The sequence below is a fragment of the Pygocentrus nattereri genome, chromosome 1 (assembly GCF_015220715.1).
Source record: "Pygocentrus nattereri isolate fPygNat1 chromosome 1, fPygNat1.pri, whole genome shotgun sequence".
In the NCBI taxonomy this organism is placed as follows: domain Eukaryota; kingdom Metazoa; phylum Chordata; class Actinopteri; order Characiformes; family Serrasalmidae; genus Pygocentrus; species Pygocentrus nattereri.
The window spans coordinates 33457892-33480086 of NC_051211.1; the positions used below are offsets into that span (position 1 = coordinate 33457892).

The 22195-nt window shown below is 39.8% G+C and overlaps 1 protein-coding gene across 27 annotated transcripts in view; it reads right to left on the minus strand.

The window, feature by feature from the left end:
* Positions 1-224: 224 nt before the first annotated feature.
* The window catches only part of celf2 (cugbp, Elav-like family member 2), a 200679-nt gene continuing 178708 nt past the window's right edge, over positions 225-22195 (minus strand). For 6 of the 27 annotated variants that reach the window (XM_017707616.2, XM_017707614.2, XM_017707610.2 and 3 more), the window contains 6 exons: positions 21822-21956; positions 19844-19972; positions 15265-15462; positions 8573-8716; positions 6659-6829; positions 225-4402 (listed from right to left, as the gene is read on the minus strand). In XM_017707616.2, coding sequence (XP_017563105.1) covers positions 6702-6829; positions 8573-8716; positions 15265-15462; positions 19844-19972; positions 21822-21956 — 734 coding nt within the window. In that variant the 3' untranslated portion in view covers positions 225-4402; positions 6659-6701. The remainder of the gene's footprint in view (positions 4403-6658; positions 6830-8572; positions 8717-15264; positions 15463-19843; positions 19973-21821; positions 21957-22195) is intronic. The other 21 variants (XM_017707629.2, XM_017707630.2, XM_017707632.2 and 18 more) reach the window with 13 other exon arrangements.

The following is a 22195-nucleotide window of genomic DNA, read 5'->3' on the forward strand; positions in this document are numbered from 1 at the left end:
ACCATGTTTGGTGATGGGACTTCGGTGACAACTGGATGAAATCAACTGCACTAATGCATCAAACATAACGAAAAACGTCAAACAATAAAAAAAATACAAAGAGAGAAAGGACAGGGGAGAGAGAGAGAAAGAGAAAGAGAGGTGGAACACTGGAGGGTTGTGTGAACATTGTTACAACATTGGACAGATACTGGAACACCACAGCACAGAGAGAGAGACAAGTATTAGGAAAAATGATTTAATATCGGAGACAGAAGCAAAAACTGCATCACACAAGAACGTACATTTACAAAAATAATCTGACTGCTTCAGCTACACAGTTAGGTTAACAGCGAAGGACAGAGAAACCAGAAAAATCTAAACAGCTAAAAGCAAAAAAGTCCTCAAATTACTGTTTTATCTCTTTGTCAAACTAATACATTTATCCACTGAAGGTGACTAAATACTTCTAAGTCTTCTAATCGTCTTATCATGGAGACTGCACAATACTGAACGAAATGAAACTTACCGCTGTTGTAAAGACTCTTTGAAAAGACAAACTGCTTTAAGTATATTTATAAGCCAAAAGGAAAACTCCCGACCCTCTTTCCAAAAAGCAAAACAAAATAGAGAAAGAAAATCAAAATGCTGCAGTGAAGAAGAACATGAAGAAGAAGAAGAGGTCCAAGGTCAAAGATACCAAGCCAAAGTTCTCCTAGAAAATCTTTATATTAAAACCTAACCATTCTGGATGCCAACTAGAAATCAAACTCGGGAACCAGCCGCTGGCTGACCCCTGGTTTGGGTCAGACAGACTCTCAAATAGTATTTTTTTTCTTTTTTTCTTTAATTGCCAGTATAAAAAGTTGCACTGGTACAAAAGGCATAAGTACAATCAGTTTTAGAAATAGGAAAGCCTGCTTTTTTTGTACTTTTTAAATCCCATCCAATGACAGATTTCAAAGTGTTGTCAAACAAACATGTACCACGCTTACAGAATCCACTGAAATGCATTGACTTTGGCTTTTCTCAAGACAATACTTAAAACTATTTAAACCCTTTTAGAATCAAACAAAATGATATTAATCTACAGACAACAAGCTTTTTTTATACGGCACATCAGATCAACACACATACATTTTTTTTCCCAAAAAACTTGACATAATAAGCCAAAATGCAAATAAACTACACTTTTTTCTTTAAAATACACTGTTGTTAAATAGCACTTAAGAGAAAGAAAAAAAAGGAAAACAGAAAGAACAAACAGATTTAAGAGAAGATGTGTGTGGTGAAAAAAACCCCTGAGTAAAGAGCCTCAGCAAGCACTTCTGCAAAGACCCCTGCGAGTTTGTGCTTTACTAAACATCTAACAGATGTGTGTGTATATGTGTGTGTGTAATGAAATCTTACCCTGTTAGTTTGATACATGTGAATCACACTAGTTAATTATGTTGAAAACACACACACACTACAAGGAGAGCAAATATTAGCTCATTGGAGCTCTATCACTGAGACAACTTGGAGTTAAACCCTGCCATTTGACACTATAGAACATAGTGACCCAATATTCTCTGTTGTTATGACTATCATTTCATTTGACATCACATCTCACGGATTGGAAGAGCTGTCAGAAGTCAGTTGTAATACTGCATATGGTCATTGTGCTAGCACATTTTGTATGTGTGTGTGTGTGTGTGTGTGCACCTCCATGGCTGTGCAAGTGGTCATAGAGTTTGGCAAAGCTAACAGTAAAGCCATACAAACCTCTCTGCTTGAACTCATACTGGGACGTGCCTCACTTTGCATTCTTGAAACTTCAGAGTTCGGCAAGTCCAGTTTTGGCGTTGTTTACTCAAACGTGCATTGGGACAAAACATGCATTCACAACACACATGCACACAAAAACTTGGAACTCTTTTGTATACAGGCAGCAGCCCATTCCACCCCACTAATACTGAGTGTCAGTGTTAAGGCAACGGCAGAATTTGGGTAGAAAATAGTGCTTCAGAGTGAAGTAAACAGGGTTTTTTTAGGGGGGCTGGCTGTAAACTACACTTGTAAACAAGCTGTACGCGGGCCATTTACAACACGTGTAAACGTTTCGACAAAAGTGCTATTGGAAATGTTACTGTGGATAGTCCTGTTCTCCTTTGGCGTCAGGGTGTTTTTCTAAGACCTTGGAGTAGTTAGTCCTGAAGAGGTGGAGAGAGGCAGCGAAAAGCAGAGAAACGGAGCTGAGGCGAATTTCTATCTGGAGTCCAGCAACAAACATTTCTTAAAACATACCTTGAGTTCACCATATGTATGTGTGTGAGTATGACATGAAGACAGCTAATGTTGTGAATAGTCATAATAATCACATTTCTCTGTATTTAAGATGTCATTGTGCACTTGAATGATACAGGATGCCAATTCAGCTGTGTGCAGATGCTAATGGATTACTGCGTACATGTAACCCATGCTTTGAATTGAGTGGTAAGTGAGAACTCTTGTGTGTGTGTGTGTGTGTGTGTGTGTGTGTGTGTGTGTATGTATGTAGAATGTGCACTGCTGAGACTCATTCCCAGGGGCTCACATGCACACACCGTCAAAGAAAAGAGGGCTGCGAGGTCAACCTTTAGCATAGGTGTGTGTATGCGTGCATGTGGGTGTGGATGTGCGCGTGCATGTGTATTTGTATGTTTGTGTGTGCATGTGTGAGAGAGTGTGTGCTTGTGAAAGAGAGAGTGAGAGAGAGAGAGAGAGAGAGAGAGAGAGAGCATGACACATGGGCACTTTTTACATCTTTACAAAAAAAGCAAAAAACATGAACAGTTCAGGCAACAAGACCACAGAAGAGCAAGTTAACAACCTTTTTAAATCTATATCTTTAAATATGAGGGATCCATACAAAACACTTACGTAATAAAATACCCATGTTATCAAATAATTTCACAAGTAATACACTGAAGCTGTAGGCAGGATGTACCGTCAGAATTTGGCACTAAATTCCACTCATCTTGTTTTTTTTCTTTATAAGAAAAAAAAATCACATTTTGCTGAACAACATAACACATCTAAATATTGTTTCCCACAATAGAAATAAAAATAATAATAATAATGACATTGATGCTTCACAAGCTGACATTGTAACTCGTTAAATGTTTATATAGCTAATTACCCAACAAGAAATTTAGCAAATAGGGACTCTAAAAAAAAAACAAAAAACAAAAAAAAGAAAGAAAAAAGAAAAAAAAAACAATTATACTGTAGTAGCAATAGTACTATGATAGGCTTTGTCTATGTTCAAGTAAACTGATTTTTAGTCTTCTCTTTAAAAACATGAGACAAATAAGACTATTAGACTTGTGATGAAACCACGACTTAATCCACGAAAAGCACCGACGGAAACGCGGGTCACACAAACTCTGTTTTTTTTTCCTCTATACATTTAAACAGTATAAAATATAGGTCATTTCATGTGCATTTATACCACGGATTGTCTAACTGTAGGTCAGTTCAGCAAAAGGTGTGACATGTAGGTAGCATTTCCCCCAAACAGGGCACTCTTTTTTATTGTTTTTTTATACCTTTACTACTCTAGAAAAAAGTGGTTTTATATAGACTTTAATGAGAAACCAAGCCACTTAAAATGGCCTTATCAAAAAACTTTACACTGCCTGAAAAATGTAAAAACCACAAGCGAGCTCTGAGAGACTCTAATATCAATCGGACAGTTTTTTTATTAAAACTGTGTGGAAGTAGTCTATTTCTCATAGAAACCGGCATGGTGCTCTTACTGTTGGCCGCATATTGCGAGATGTGCCAACAGTAAGTCCCAAAGCCAATCCCTGTATTGTACTTTCAAGTTTACTTTAAATGAATAAAAGAAAAAAAAGAAAGAAAATCTAAACATAAAAAGAGGAAAAGTATTGAGCTAACAAACAGAGGTCAAATGCAAATTATTTTAATTCTTTTGCCACAGGTTTTTTTATGCATTTATTTATTTGTTTTTTGTTTTTTTTTAAATTTCTTAAAATTATGCTTCTGGTTATGGTATTAAATATACTCTACCTATTTGTGAGTGAATGCAGCTTTTCACATTTATTATTTTTTTCTTCCTTCTTTCCCCCATCCCTCCCTCACCCGTTATTCCAAGAACATTAAAAAAAGAAAAATAAATCTAATAAAAAAAATCAACAAAAACTAACAAAAATTAAGCTCAAAATGAGGTCACATGCAAAAAAAAAAACAAACAAAAAAAGATCAAGCTAAGATCAAAAGTTGAGAGATCAGTAGGAGGAGACCAGGTTATGATCAGGAGAACTCAGAAAGACATCGGAAACAATGACGAGACGATGAGACTTTTTTTTTTTTTTTTTTTTTTTGAACGCCACGTAGACATGCTAGGCAAACGATGAGCAAAGAGTCATGGAGATGAGTTCTAGGGAAGAAAACGGGAGAGGAGAGTTACACACACAGCTCTGGCACACAACTACAGCATTAAAACCATGAGAACAACAAATGACAAACAATAACATCAACAACACCAACAACAACAACGACGACAACAACAACAGCGCTACTGACCAGCTGTGCACCAACAGAACCATTCGTAATAGAGGTTTTTTTTTTTTTTTACTGTTCACTTTTTTATTTACTTTTTAAACACATATTTCAAATGGGTAAACATATATGTAAATGACACACCCACACCAAACACCCTACTCGCACACACACACACACACACACACACACACACACACACACATAGCACCCAAAAGTATCCATCAGTGACTAGTCCCCAATTTGAGACAGCTAGATGGATCTTGATTTGGGGGGGGGATAAATAAATACGCCGAATTTATTGTAACAAACGAAACAAAACACCAGACGAAGCTAAATGAAACATAAGGAAAAGGAGCAAGAAAGAGATTGCACATATGAAGTGCCACTACTCATGAGGAGAGGCAAAGTGTTGGAGGGAACGAGAGAGAAAGAGAGAGAGAAGGAGAGAGCTAGGAAACAGGGCTTCACAATTCACAACTGAGTGTTAATCAAAATTGCAGTTTTGGCCTCTGTAATTGGCTAAGGCTGTTTATGGCATTTCTGCTGCATTCTAATAAAGCATTTTTAGTTTTTAACCAGGATTAGCCTCTTCACCGCTTCACCACTACATGGTGTATATTGCGACCACTGATCAGTCTCTGCTGTACCCACTGAGGACTAATGACGGAAAGTCCAACAACCTGACAAACGTAAGGCATTTCTGCAAGCTGTGATGTAACTACAGTTAAACTTTTATATACATATCATTTTTAATTCCAATTAATAACTGCAACAAACAGGATCACTTTTTGTGACAATCATGCAGCCCCATGAGACAGAAATGTGATTTGAGACATGACGGATGGAAGAAAGGGAGTTGAACAATGGAGCGAGAGAGTAGGAGAGGGAGAGAGAGGAAGGGAAATGAGAAAAGTAGGAGATGAGTTAGAAAAGGGGAGAGAGAGAGAGAGAGAGAGAGAGAGAGAGAGAGAAAGAGGAGGGTGATTCTGTGTTCTCTTCACACAACAGGTTGTGTGGCTTCAGAAGACTGAACAAGGCTCCAAATAAGTGAGAGCACGTCCTTAGGAACCCAATAACTTAACCATAATAAATAAAGTCTTTTACTTCAGAGGCAGTAGAAATTCTGTATAAAAATAGAACTGCTTTTTTACAAATAAAATTTACAGGCCTGTGGCTTTCTGTACTTTGATTTTTTTTCTTTCAATAAACATCAAGTATTTTCAGTTTTACCCCCCCCCCCACCCCGAAACTTAGAACACTTTATTAGTTTCTTTTTTTTAGCCATCAACAGATCAAAATCTCTCTTTTTTAAATGCTCTACACAAAAATGCTCTGTGTGACAAAAACCACAATGCTCTGACCCATAAAAGTTTGAACTAAGGAACTAATTTTTACTAAATTAAAAATCCTGTCTGACAGAAAAAGAAAACAAAACAAAACAAAAAAAACAACAAAAAAGTTTTAACGTTTAATGGCAGGTGTTTGTGGAGAGTCTGTTTTGGCAGTTGTTGCCGTTCGACTACAGAGAGGCCACAGCGGGTTTAACCCTTTTCTCTCTGGTGCCAGTGGGCCAAGGGGTCAAAGAAGCAGCGGAGCCCGCAGCCGACACCAGAAGTCAAAGGGCGAAAAAAGGTTTAACGTGCATATTGGTGCTTTTGCTCAGGTCTGACCCATTCCTACGCGTTCTCACAAGCCTCAAGTTCACAAAGAGAAACTAATCGTAGTTTAGAGATCTTTCCTTTCTGCTGTTGTTGTCGTCATCATGAAACGAAATAGGCATTGTATAAATATTTACTTAAAAATACAAAACAAATTAAATAGTGTACACAACTCAAAAATAATAATAATAATAATAATAATAAAAACTAGCAATAGTAGCTATTCATTCATCGCAAGTCATACAAAATAATGGCAAAAATGGAAGCGTTCATGTGAAAAATATAAACCAAATAATAATAATAATAATAATAATAATACTGCCATAACAAAAAAAAAAAAAAAAAAAAAGCTTAAAAAGAACGTTTGGGGAAAGTAGCTCCCTCTAGCGGTGTAAGGGTGAAACTCCCTCCCGTGTTCCCCCCTTCCCTCCCGGGGTCCCAGTGTGGTTGCCGTGGCAGCGGTGGGGACTTACCCTAGCAGTGTAAAGAGAGAGAGGACTGGCCCTAGTGCTAAGATCAGTAGGGCTTGCTGTCGTTCTTGGAGCGCTTCAACTGCACCTTCAGACGCTTCATTCCAATTTGAAAACCGTTCATCGCTTGGATGGCGGCCTGTGCTGACACAGGATTGTCATAACTGACGAAACCTGAGAGGCAGAGAGAGAAAAAATATAATTTTTGCATACAAGATGCAAGAAAGAGAATTCTCAACAACACGTGACAGAAAATAACCATTATTTTCTTGTAATTGCTTTGGTAATGTTACAGGTAAAGTACTCATGCTAATTAGCAAGCATAGATGTATGAATGGATGGATAGTTGGAAAAGTTGGGACGGGGTACGTGTAACACTGTATTTGATCACCCTTTCTTTTAACAACAGTCTGTTAGCTTTCAGGAGCTGAGGAGACATTGCTGTAGTTTTAAAAGTGAAATGTTTTCCCATTCTTGTTTGGTACAGGATTTCAACTGCTCATAAATTCAGGACTTCCTTTGTCATATTTTTCATTTCATAATGCACCAAAATTTATCAGTGGGTGACAGTCTGAACTACAGACCAGTTTAGCACCTGGACTCTTTTAATATGGAGCAATGCTGTTGTAATACATGCAGTTTGACATTGTCTTGCTGAAATGATCAAGGCCTTCCCTGAAAAAGACACCATCTGGATGGCAGCATATGTTGCCAAAATATGTATATAATGTTAAGCATTAACGATGCCATGGGCAGTAATGCACCCCTATACCATCATGAATATTGGTTTTTGAACTGTGCACTGATAACAAACTGAGGGTCTTTAGCCCTCAGGACACAGTGTCCATGATTTTCAAAAGCAATTTAAAATTTTGAAAACACGACCAGAGAAGCCCAGAGAAGGTGGCAGTATTCCTGGATCCTGTTTATATATGGTTTCTTCTTTGTGATTCAGAATTTGAACTGTATTTGTGGATGCAGCAAGAAACTGTTCACAGACGGTGGTTTTCAGAAGTGTTTCTGAGCCCATGCAGTGATTTCCACAACAGAATAATATCTGTTTTTAAAGCAGTGCCACGGTTTTTTGACTTTGTTCCTTACACACAGAGATTTCTCCAGATTTTCTGAATCTTTTTAATGCTATTATATACCGTAGATGATGAAAAGCAAATGTTTTCTATTTTACAATGAAGAAAGATTATTCTTAAACTGTTGCACTATTTGATTGTGCAGTCTTTCTCAGAGTGGTGAGCTTTACTTCTGAAAGACTCAGCCTCTCTGGAATGTTCTTTTTTTAAACCCAATCATGTTACTGACCTGTTTCCAATCAACCACTAGGTGTTTTTTTTTTTTTTTTAGCATTACACAACTTTACCACTCTCGTTTACATTACACAACTTTACCAGCCTTGTTGCCTCCATCCCAACTTTTTTGGAAGATAATGTTGGCATCAATTTCAAAAAGGGGCATATATTTTTCAAAAACAGTTACATTTCTCAACGTTTCAACATTTCATATGTTATCGTTTTGCTATTTTCAATTAAATTTGCACATCACTGGATTTTGCTTTTATGTACAGTGTCCCAACTTTTTTGGAAATGGGGTTGTATATACAGAGGCAGCAAAAGGCTGAGAGGAAAGGCAAAGGAGCAAAAGACTGGGAGAAATTAGGATAGAGTGTAAACACCACTTAACAGAAGCCATGCTGATTTTCTTTTACAGTTCACCACTTTACTCTGAACTGCTAAGAGCTTTAATACACATCTACTGTGCGCAGAAATAGAGTATGTGTGTTGGTGTGCATATGTGTGTTTTCAAAAGATGTACTTTTCCTATGTAAATGCTAATAATAATGAAATGAGTGAAGATGTTAATGAATCCTGTGTGCGTATGTATGTGTGAGTGTGTCCTCCATACCGAAGCACTTGCTCAGATTGGTTTGTTTGTCAATGAAGACTTTGGCCGACACTACATTTCCAAAAGGCATGAACATCTGCAGAATGTCCTGGTCCCCGAACTCCTGCGGCAGGTGGTAGATGAAAAGGTTGGCCCCTTCTGGTCCTGCACACACAAATACACACACACACACACACACACTTATTTTTAAGCTTCCACTGCTCTTTTTTGCCCTAGGCTGTAAAAAAAGATTAAAAATCCAACCACTTCCTTTGTAACTCAGTAACCCCTGCACACATGACACTCTGTGTGTGTGTGTGTGTGTGTGTGTGTGTGTGTGTGTGTGTGTGTGTGTGTGTGTGTGGCATTTCACTTTCTTTATGATGAACACATGTCCCAAGAATTATATGAATGTCAGGGTAAAACTTATTGGTCCTGGTGTTTGTGTCTATGTGTGTGTAGTGTTGATACAATTATAACTTTTTTACTGATCATCCAGTAGTTCAAAATGTGCTCTAGTGGTTGTCATTTGCTGTAGCTAAAGACAAAAACATTCAGTGTTCTGGACATGAATACTATGTTACTAGTTGTTGCTGTTGACGATGCAACTGTTTCCTATAATAAGTAATTATTGTATTCATAGTTTTTGATGTTTTATATATATATATATATATATATATATATATATATATATATATATATATATATATATGTGTGTGTGTATGATTTTTTTAAGTGGCAGAACGAGTTATAACTGACTAATTTATGCAATCCCCACTTCAGAGGTCTTTGGTTTCAGTTTTTTTTTCTTTCAAATTTCCTTTTTAATCACTGATAGTGACTTCGTGTGCTAAGGAAAATTGCAACAATTGGTTTAAATGCTGACATTTCAGTTATATGTATTCATGGCTGAATAACCAACAGTTTTGGATAACAATTTTCATAAATTCATTCACAATTTAATTTTGTGGGAAAAAAAAATATATTTTTTTTATTTTAAATTATACTTATGGATTGTTTATTAATTGAACTGTTGTGTCAGACATAAAGCCCACATATCAAATGTTGAACATTTTTGAAAAATATATTCCCATTTTGAATTTGATGCCAGCAAGTTGCTACAAGGGCATGTTTACCACTATGTTACAACACCGCTTCTTTTAACAACACTATGTAGGCATTTGGGAACTGAGAAGACTGACTGCTGTAGTTTTAAAAGTGAAATGTGACTTTCACAAAAAAGATGTCATCAGAAGCATATATTGCTCCAAAACCTGTACAAGTCATTCAGCATTGGTGCCTTCACAGATGTGCAAGTCACTTATGCCATGGGCACTAATGCACCCCTATGCCATCACAGATGATGGCTTTTGAACTGTCCGCTGACCACAAGCAAGATAGACCCTCTCCTCTTTAGCCCGATTTCCAAAAAGATTTTCAAATCTTGATTCGTCAGACTGTAAGACACTTTTTCACTTTCCATCTCAAATGAACACATGCGACGGAAGCTGAGTTTCTGAATAATGTTTATATATGGTTTCTTCTTTATCTTCTTCTTCTTTCGGCTGCTCCCTTTAGGGGTCGCCACAGCGGATCGTCTGCCTCCATCTTGCCCTATCCACTGCCTCCTCTACTTTTACACCAACCATCTCCATGTCCACCTTCACTACATCCATAAACCTTCACTGAGGTCTACCTCTTCTCCTTCTACCTGGCAGCTCCATCTCCAACAATCTTTAACCAATATATCCACTATTCCTCCTCAACACATGTCCAAACCATCTCAACCTGGCCTCTCTGGCTTTATCTCCAAACTGCTCCACCGTCACTGTCCCTCTGATTTGCTCATTTCAAGATTCCATCCTTGTCACTCCCAACGAAAATCTCAGCATCTTCATCTCCGCCACCTCCAGCTCAGCCTCCTGTCTTTTAGACAGAGCCACAGTCTCCAAACCATACATCATAGCAGGACGCACTACTGTCTTGTAAACCTTCCCTTTCACTCTTGCTGCTATCCTTCTGTCATGGTTTCTTCTTTATACTATACTTTTTATTTGGATTTGTGTTTGGGGCTCCACTAGGGACTTTAGTGTAAAATTTTATTGCTAGCTTGGTAATTTAAACAATAGCCTGATTCTTCAAAATTGGCTAATGTTTGCATCCTAATCCCTCAAGGTACAAAAAGCTACAAAATGGACATTTCCTGGGTATGGGGGTGGTGAGACAGAGCTGTTTCTTGGGTATGGGGGTGGGGAGACAGAGCTGGTCCTGGGTATGGGGTGGGGAGACAGCTGTTTCCTGGGTAGACGTCGTCGACGGGCATGTGAACGTAAACACAAGCGGGGCAAATGCGGGGGCATCCGGGCTAGGCTAGCTACGCTAACCCGGATCCCACTCCCCAGCCTACTTCTAGCAAACGTGCGGTCACTGGAAAACAAGCTGGATGAACTAAGAATCAGGCTCACGTCAGATCGCCAAACCAGGAACTGTTGTGTTTTTGTTTTTACTGAAACAGCAGAATATCAGACTCAGCTATCACGGGCTCACAGCGCACCGCACGGACCGCACGGACCGCACGGCCGATTCCCTCAAAACAAGGGGAGGGGGGCTGTGTGTGTTTGTGAACGGCCGATGGTGCACCAACTCAGCTGTTGTCGGACACCTATGCTCACCTGATCTGGAGTACACGATGGTGATATGTAGACCTTATTATCTCCCTCGTGAATTTAATGTGGTTATCGTCGTGGCCACGTACATTCCTCCGCAAAGCGCTGCTAAGCTAGCACTAACTACGCTAGCTAATGCGATCAGCAAGCAGCAGTCTTGACACCCAGAAGCTGCACTCATCATCGTGGGGGACTTCAATCAAACTGATCTCAGAACAGTGCTTTCCAAGCTTCAGCAGCACGTCTCCTGTCCAACACGAGGAGAAAACACACTGGATCATGTCTACACGAACGTGGAAGAGGCGTACAGCACCACCCCGCTGCCTCCGTTTGGTAAGCGTGATCACATCTCTCTGCTGATGAAGCCCACATACCATATGTACATATGTGTGTCCTGACGGAGCTGAGTCAGTCTTACAGGACTGCTTTCAGTGTACTGACTGGGACATGTTCAAGACTGCAGCAACCACAGAGTCTCTGGTTGTTGTAAATGAATATGCAACATCTGTCACTGGATTCATCAAGAAGTGTGTAGATGACGTGACTCAAATTAGACATATCCGCACACTTCCAAACCAAAAACCATGGATGAACAGTGAAGTCCGCCGTCTGCTGAAAGAGCGTGATGCAGACTTTAAATCTGGCAACAGCAAGGAGCTCAAAGCTGCCAGACACAACCTAAAGGCTGGCATCAGGGCTGAAAAACACAAGTACAGCACACAAATTGCAGCCCACTTCAACACTAACTCGGACCCCTGACGGATGTGGCAAGGGATTCAAGCTATTGCGGACCACAAGAACAAAGTCAGTGCTCCATTAACCACAGATGCCTCCCTCCCTGCTGAACTGAATAACTTTTACGCATGCTTTGAGACCACTGCTCAGTCTAAACGTGCTAACCCTGCCCCTCTCCACAGAGGAGCCCCCACCTGCACCACTCACACTGACTACTGAAGAGGTGAGGAGAGCACTGTCATGGGTCTCTACTCGGAAAGCAGCAGGCTCCGATGGCATTCCAGGGCGGGTCCTAAGAGCATGTGCCAATCAGCTGCCTGCCACCTTCACAGACATTTTCAACATCTCCCTGGCACAGTCTGTTGTTCCTGCCAGCTTCAAAGCCACAACCATCATCCCATCCCAAAGAAAACCACCATCTCAAGCATGAATGACTACTGCCCCATTGCCCTCACACCCATAGTCATGAAGTGTTTCGAGAGACTTATCTTCATTCACTTAAAGAGGAGTCTTCCCAGCACCCTGGACTCCCGCCAGTTTGCCTACCGGGCAAACAGATCTACTGAGGCCGCAGTCTCTCTGGCAATGCACACTGCACTCAACCACCTGGAAGGAACTAACACCTATGTGAGAATGCTGTTTGTTGACTTCAGCTCTGCCTTTATCACCATCATCCCCTCCAGACTCGTCTCCAAGCTCAACACACTTGGAATAAGTCACACCCTGTGTAGCTGGATTATGGACTTCCTCACCTGCAGACCCCAGTGTGTTAGGATGGGTGAACAAACCTCCCCCTCCCTTACACTCAGCACAGGTTGTCGACAAGGCTGTGCCCTCTCACCAATGATCTACACACAGTACACCCACGACTGCACTCCAAAATACAGCTCCAATACTTTAATTAAATTTGCGGATGACACCACAATCATAGGCAATATCACCAACAATGATGAAGGACCGTACAGAGAGGAAGTCAAGCTCCTCACAGAGTGGTGTGCTGCCAACAACCTCTCCCTCAACATCAGCAAAATCAAAGAACTGATTGTTGACTTCAGGAGGGGAAGTAGAGAGCATGCACCACTGAGCATCGAGGGGGCGATGGTGGAAAGGGTGAACAGCTTCAAGTTTCTTGGTGTCTACATATCCAAGGATCTCACCTGGTCACTCAACACATCCCACATCATCAGGAAGAGCCAACAATGCCTTCACTTCCTCAGAAAGTTAAAAAAAGTCAACCTGCCACAACAGCTCCTTTGCAACTATTACAGAGCCACAGTGGAGAGCATGCGGACCAGCTGCATCACCAGCTGCATCACCATCTGGTACGGGAGCGCCACTGCTGCTGAACGCAAGGCCCTGCAGAGGATGGTCAAAACTGCTCCACACATCACCGCAGCTATGACAACCGATGTGAGAGGAAAGCCACCAACATATCCTCAGACCCCACACATCCCAGCCACCCCTTGTTCCATCCTCTGCCATCCGGAAAGAGGTACCGGAACATCCAAGCCAGAACCACCAGGTTTAAGAACAGTTTCTATCCCCAAGCTGTCAAACTGGTCACACCAGCAGCATCGACCTGTGCTTAACATCAACACTACAGTTTGTTACTGATCAGCCTGACCACCCAGCACACTACACACTGAGCTCCACCAGCTCAGAGGACTGTATGCTGTGCACTCTCTGGCTAGCCTTATTTATTCTTTTACTGTCTTTTGTCTTTGCACTGTTTACTATGCATCTTTTATTACTGCACTGGAAAAGCAGCCCGATAGTGTTTCGTTATACTGTACTACCCTGTATTGTATAATGACAATGAAGTTGAATTGAATTGAATTGATTTATGGGTATGGGGGTGGGGACACAGAGCTGTTTCTTGGGTATGGGGGTGGAGAGACAGAGCTGTTTCCTTGGTATGGGTATGGGGGTGGGGAGACAGAGCCGTTTTCTGGATATGGGGATGGGGAGACAGAGCTGGTTCATTGGTAGGGGTATGGGGATGGGGAGACAGAGCTGGTTCATTGGTATGGGGATGGGGAGACAGAGCTGGTTCATTGGTAGGGGTATGGGGATGGGGAGACAGAGCTGGTTCATTGGTAGGGGTATGAGGATGGGAAGACAGTGCTGTGTTCTTGGTATGGGTATGGGGAGACAGGGCTAGTTTATTGGCATGGGTATTGGGATGGGGCTAGTTCATTAATGGGGTATGGGGATGGGGAGACAGCTGGTTCCTTGGTATGGGGAGACAAGGCAAGTTCATTGGTATGGGGCTAGTTCATCAATAGGGTATGGGGATGGGGAAACAGGGCTGGTTCCTCGGTATGGGGATCCTATTAAGAAACGCATTATGAGTCAGGAGAGCAGAAGTAGCCTCACTATGGACTTTCACTTTATGAAAAACTGGGTGACATACTTTTCTCTCTTGTCTTTCTTTCTTTTCATTTTGGGAAGCCAGATTTTTTTTAGGAAGCCGATACGATTCTAACCTCCTCACTCACAATTCACTGTTAGCAAGTACCATTCTCACCTGGTTTTGGGGCAGGGCTGAATTTACATTTCATGGGGTGGTCAATACAGAGGCTTTCTGGAGATTCGCTTTTTGCCAACAACAAGATAAGAAAAACAAACCATTTGTTTTATAAGTACATTGAAAAAAAAGTTCTATTAATGACACTCGGTTAATAAGCAACCTTTTCCCCTTGTTTACTGAGATTTCTTCACATTCTCTATTAATGATAGTATAATAATATTATGTAATGCAGATGATGAAATCCCCAAATTCTTTGCTATTTCACATTGAAAAACATCATTCTTGAACTGTTGCACTGTTGACCTGCATAGTCTTTCACACAGTGGTGAACTCCTCTCCAACCTAACCTCTGAAAGACTCAGCCTCCCTAGGATTCTCTTCTTATAGTCATGTTACTGACCTGTTGCAATTAACTTAATTAGTTGGGATATATTCCAGCAGTTTTTTTAGCTTTACAAATTTTACCAGTCTTATGTTTCCCAGTCCCAACTTTTTTGAAATGTGTTGCTAGCATCAAATTCAAAATGGGTATATCTTTAAAAAAAAAAAAAACAATGAAATTTCTTAGTTATCTTGGTACTTTTTTCAATTAAATATAGGTTTTAAATTATTTGCACATCATTGTATTCTGTTTTTATGTACATTTTGCACAGTTTCACAACTTTTTTTGGAAACAGGGTCGTACCAATTGTTACAAAATCCAGAAATCAAAACTAGATTTACGGTCTGTAATGGAGAACCTGTATATATAGTGTATAGGTGTATGTGTACACATGCTTTACCCTCTTTCTGACTGCCGGCGGCACTCTGCTGCTGCAGTAGAGACTGGCTGTATAGGGTTGGCAGGGCTGCTGCTGCATACTGCTGGATCCCTGAGTAAGCCTGGGTGAGAGCGTCCATGGGCCCAGCCGAGCCGTTACTGAGCGCAGTGCTGCCCAAACCTCCGTTCAGGGCAGCCATACCTGAGAGCATGTGAGCAACTTTACATAAAACCCAACAATAAAGAAAAAAGAAGTGCACTTACTCGTTAGCGCTTGGGACTGGGGGAGTGTGTTTTTTTCTACATCACAGCACAACACGCACACAAAAACAGGGAAATACAGACACGGAAACAATATACACGCTGTAGATATACAAGACATAATTGTGACACAGTTTAACAAATAGGAAAATACAAGATATTTAGACACAAAACTTAACAGATAATTATTTGAAGACGTATTTCATAGACACACATTAACGTCACAGTCACTAATGATAAAGACCACTGTTAACGCAGTCTTCCCACAGCACACACACACAGACGAAAGATAGATACCATTTATTGCACATAACGGTGTAAGTGAGTGGAAAGCGTGGCCACCACATGCAAACTACGTCACAGCAGCAGCACGTCACACTCACAATGACAAGAAGCCCAACAACAAACCCTGCTTTCTTACAAGCTCAATATATTCATCATTGAAAAATGTCTTCAAGACAAAGTCTCAAAGTATCATGCCCTATTCTCTCTAATTAAGGTCTATGCATTCCAGGCCAAAAAATAATAATAAAAAACTTCAATAATAGTGACTAAACAAAAATTCAGTTCTCTAGCAAGTTACTTCCATTTTACAAAAAGACCAATTTAGCTTTATATCTTACTTTGTCGTTCTTTACTTAATATTTAATGTTAAATAAACACAAGACATCGCTATTGTTTAAGATTCACTTCTACACCAAAGGGATTGCAAAACTGCAGGATGAACTGATCTTTTCCAGTTGACTATTCAAATGAATCTGTTTGGATAAGTAAATAAAGATATCACACTTTAACTCTGGAAGCTAATGGGGTCCAACTGGCTTGCTTTCTTACTTCATGTGTTTTTATGATTACAACTAAACATCTTTAGCCCTTTCAAGCCTACATTAAGACTGATTTGCATAGTCTTGTTGTCATTTTTGGACTTTTCATTTTCTGTTCAGACAAACTGGAGTAACCCAAAATCATTACTTCTACAGGATAAGGGTAAAAGATTATAGAGAGATAGGATAGAACATTATAGAGACACTCAGTGGACTGCTTGGATCTATGTGTGGTAGATTTTATTAACTAAGGAACTTGCAAGCCCATCAAATACACATTCCATAATTCAAAGTCAAGATAGGCAATAAATCCAGACTATCCAGCATCATATTAGAGACACACAAAGGCCCTGAGCTGTTATTGTGATTATGGTTACCTGGAGTTGTTTTGGAATAGCAGGTGATGGGTTTCAGGTGTTTTCCACAAAGAGTGCTTTTCAGATTTACTGAATTCAGATCATAAAAAAAAATCCTCTTCTACTTACAAACACAAATGCAGTACAGATTGAAAGATTTAAATACAACATACAAAATTACAACATATTTCTTTATCAGCAGCGATAACTAGAGCTTATTAAGATTTACTACACCAAAACTAATTACCTCTTAGACTCAAATTATGCTTGACTCAGATTTTACATACAAAACACCTGCCTGCAAAGAAATGCAGTAGTAGATATCCACAACCATTTTAAAGTAAATGCTTTCTCTTTGATCAGTTCAGATCCAATATGTAAAACAATTTGTTCCGTCTACTGAGTGCAAGATCCAAGTGTTTGTGTATGTGTGTGCGCATAACCACTGATTCATGCATATTTACTGACTGGCCTTTTGGCTTGACGGCCTGCAAACAATAAATGATGAGCGGGGTGCTTAGACTGCAGCTTCCTCATTTATTCTGCAATAATTACAATACTGACCTTTAGTGTTCAATTAAACTATACAGCCTCTTAAATGAGCAGTGTGTGTGTGTGTGTGTGTGTGTGTGTGCATGTGTTTAAGTAAGTTATTTGAATGAATGTAAAATGGATGATGTTCTATTTGAGAGAGGTTGATTTATAAAACCAGAAACCTAGCCCAAAGGTCATTTTGGAGAGATGGAGACATCAGGATCAGGTCACTCACACACACACACACACACACACACACACACACACACACACACACACACACACACACACACACAAAAGCAATGTAAATGAGTGTCACAGCATCCACACTCTGTCGTCTATAGTGTTAATGGTTAATTGGATTTCAAATACTGCACACACCTCATTCTACCAACTCAGAAAGGCCTTTCTCCCTCCTGCCAGCATGTCAGCCCCATAACATCTTGGATTACAAACACTAATCACTGTCTTGTCTTAACAACAAACCCAGAACCTAGTGAAATCAACTCTAATAGAGAATGAACGGGTTCTGTTCCTTCTAGAGAGCACACAAACACTGCAGTACAAAAGCAGATCATCCTTTCTATTCTGCAAACCATGAAATACAAGGCTAGACACCCATACGCTCACATAAGCCAACAACAACAGCGACACAATTAGCAATACAATAGACGTGTACAAAAAGACAGAGAGCAATGGATTAGCATTGTGTCAGGTGCGTGAATGTGTGTGTGGAGACAGGGCAAAGAGGAGTTTGCTGCACATTCACACACACAGATGCCAGAGACTAACAAAACTATAACTATATTCAGGAAATGAATGCTGATCCAGTTCAGGAGTTGATTAATGGCAACATTTTAGGCAAAACAGTCCTTCATGAATTGTTATTCATTTCCTGAATTGCACAAACTGTAAAACAAAAAATATCAATAACATATACACATAGACACAGATACACAGACAGACAAACAAAGGTGGAAAGTAATAAACTGCAACTAATTTTGTTATAGTACTTGAGTATGTTTTCCCCTGAATTTTTTTTTTGTAGAAGTAAATCATATGAGAATTATGCTGTTTATACATTTAACCTTAATATTAACAAAATATTAAAATAAGCTATTTTATTTAACTGTTAAAAAAGGCATTAAACATGAAGCAATTAGCTAATCTTAAAACTGACTAAAAGCTGTTATTTGCACATTCTATTCCAAGTGTATGTTACCTAGATAAAGTAGGTGAAAGAAGCTAATTGAAAAGCAAAGCTAATGGGCATGTTAGATATACAGTAAACCAAAGCCCTTTGCACCCTCAGAACCTGGTACGTTTTTTTTGCTTTCTTCACTCTTGCAGGCAGTGTAAACAGTATTTTCCTGACCACAATTTATATTTGCTTTAAAACTCTTATTAAACAGAATATGATACCTTTTATTTCTGAATCATGCAAAAATACACTCACACAATATTTTTCTCACACAAAGACTAAAAACTGTAAAACTGTAAAAACAAAAATGTTGCAAAAATCATTCTACTTTGTGTCAGCGTTGCATAGCTTTTGCCTAGTAGCAGCCAGGTACACATGAAGGACTGTTTTTGTCATTTCTCGCAAGGGGACAATCATATAAAATGTGACAGTGATACCTTGTACTCGCAACAACTAAATGCTAATGTAAAAAACAATGAACCATCCACAAAAATTGTACTTGGTCTAGTACAGGTCAATTGCCATGCCAGTCTTGCTAGGATTTTGACTCAGTCTTGGATTCACCACACTTTAAACTTTTTTTTTAAATGTTTCATTGTATTTAAGTGAATTTTTACTAGCGTAGCAGTGCTCTTCATTAAGCAGCTACTTTCACTACTCTTTCCACCCTTGCAGAGAATAGACACACAAGCACACAAACACATACATGACAACACAAACAGCAAACTCCCATCAGACCCAGAGAGATGCCCTCCTTAACTCTAATCATTTGTTAAGTTCATGGCTGTATGTGTGTGCATTCATGTGTTGATCGTCAATATAACTACCTAACCCAAAAGTGATGAAAATTCCTTCAAGATTTCAGAATCAATGGTTGTTAATACTTTGTTGTCTAATCCTTATATTTTCTTAAAACATCTATAACCAGTGGTTTCATTTTGTGTATAATGAGCATTATGTATACATTAGAGAGTCAGTGAAAGAAACTAGCTAAGTGGCAGTCAAAATAAGTTTGTGGTGCTTGCTGTAGCCTTGCATAGGCTACAAGATCATACAACAAAAACAGCAGTGATCTATTCTAACATAGGCATATGCATACGCCTCGTCATATCATAGGCATACTAAATAAATGCCAACAACTAACACTCTAAATTTAGGTGTTTTGACACAAGTTGTGCACTACAGTTTCTCATTAGGCTGGATGTGAATTCCCTGCATTCTGTGCCAATCCTGCAACAGTAGCTATGAAAGCATTTATGGGCACAGCACAAATAGGTCAATTATGGCTTCACAAGTAGGAAAGCATCTGATAAGCACATGCATGGTTTTGTGTCCACTGAGTGGGTGTCTCTCTGGGCGAACACAGCGGGCATATGTGGGCGTACTGAAGTGAAATGGGTGAGGCGGATGCAGGGCTATACTCACTGTTGACGCTACCTGCTAGTGCATTAATGTTGTTGAGACCGACAGTGGCCCCGGCCAGCCCCTGCAGAGTCCCCAAAGAGCCCAGAGAACTCATAGCTCCTGCACTGGAGTTAGCAGTGGAACCTGCTGCTGGGAGAGAGAGAGAGAGAGAGAGAGAGAGAGAGAGAGAGAGAGAGAGAGAACACAAGAGACAGGAATACGCAGAGAAAAAGGAAGAGAGGGACAGACAAGGAGAAAATGAGAGATGGGGATAGTATGTCAAAGGGCACAGAACAAAATAGGTATGGCTCTGAAATGTTAAATATTTTTAACCTCTGAAAAAAGTTCAGCTCTCTCTCACATACACACATACAAAGTGTAAAAGCAGGGTACAATTCAGGGGAGGATGATGAGGATGAGAGAGAGATAGCATATGGCCTTGAAAAAGGGAAAACTGAGGAAAAAGTGTATACAGTACAGACCAAACGTATGAAAGCAAGCTGTGATTTATAACATTTTCCATTTGTCAATAACCAAGGCATGTTTATTGACTTGTAGCTTAACAAAAATAGTCTGTTCCAGGACATTCCATTGGTATTGCAGTATTATACTCTCACTCTATTGTAGGAGTGGATGACATGGCATAAATATGACATCCCGATATATCAAAACATTTTAATTTTTCATTTTTTGTCATTTCATTTTTACACAGCAAGTTTCACAGTATTTTTTTCTGAGTTTGCTGAGTTGTAAGAGACAAATATAGTTTTAAAAATATCAAAACTATTAATATGTCTTTTTTCAATGTTTTACCCACTGTCTTTGTACTAAGACATTCAGTTGTTCTGTACAGAAAACATCCACATTTTATTCAGTTTATCACAATGACAATAAATATCAGTATATTGTCCACCCCCTACTCTAGCATATTCTGTGGGATAAGCTTTCTTCATACTTGTTGATAACAGTGCCTTACATTGAGCTCTTTTTCATTCTTTCCACTCTTCTAACGGTAACACTGAATTGATAAAGCCTTCATGAACATTTGAATGAAGGAATGAGATGGATCTGATTAGAGCTGCAATAACTCTGCAGGAGAATCAACAGGAGTTAAACTCATTACCAGTCAGTTGTTGCACACATTTAGGACAAAACAACAAAATATCTGTTCTATATTATTAATTTGTTCTGGATGTTTACAAAGTTGGCGCTGCTTCCAAATGTTTGGCCTGCAGTGCAGACCTTTCATTCACTTTCTCACTTACTGAGGGAAGGAAAGAGGAAGTGAGAGAATGAGTGATAAAGTAAGAGAGATGGAAAAAGAGAGGCAAGAAAGTAAAAACGATCCAGTGCTTCACCCAGTGTACTTCCCACCTGGAAGCAAAATTCTCCAACAAATAGTTCCAATCTTTCAAAACAGATGAAGATTACACTTAGAAAACCACAACAACTATGAAACTTTCACTATCAAACATCTTACAGCACACATTGTATAGGATGAGGGTGGCCATCACCTCTGGCAAATCAGAGGGGCTACGAGGGACCCAACAACACACATACAGCCAAGATCTTTACAACATGAGCTTATAACTAAAGCGTTGATAAAAGACTAGACAAGGACAGGGAGAGTGACTGGTGAATGGAGGGAAGACACGTCTCCATGGCTACAATGATGATGATGATTTTGGTGGTGGTGGTTGGCTAGCGTTTAGCACTGTGAGTAAAAATCATTTTATTAGCATTCTCTGATTAACATTGTCTGAAATCTAATGCATTATTATATGACAACACCTAAGGGTTCGGTGATGATGGTGATGGTAGCAGAGCTTGGTTAGCTATTAGCACTGTGAGCATTATGGTGATATTCTTTGAATAGTGCTCACTGAACATTCTTAGATTTTTATGTGACGACTCTAAAGGTTATGATGATTACGATGGTGGTGGTGAGAAGGATGATGGTGATGATGATGAAGGCTCTGGCTGGGCGGCCGCTGGTTACCTGGGCTGGCCAGGGCTCCCAGGGACCCTGTGCTGGAGGTCAGGGCGCTAGCGGTAGAAGGGCTGGCAGAGCTTTGTGCTGCAGCTGCAGCTGCTGCTAGAGTGGCCAGATTCTGTAACTGCAGAGCATTCATACCTGAAGAGAGAGAGAGGGTAAATGTGTGTGTGTGTGTGTGTGTGTGTGTGTGTGTGTGTGTGTGTGTGTGTGTGTGTGTGTGTTTTTGTGTTACCACTGTATTTGTGTGTGTACGGACAAATGTCAAGGAGGGTGTCTATAAATGCAGTGTGTATGCAGTTACATGTGTATGTACGATTACTAGCAATATGGAGACAATTTAATTTTGGTGCTCTGCATCTCTAAACCTTCTGGTGAGA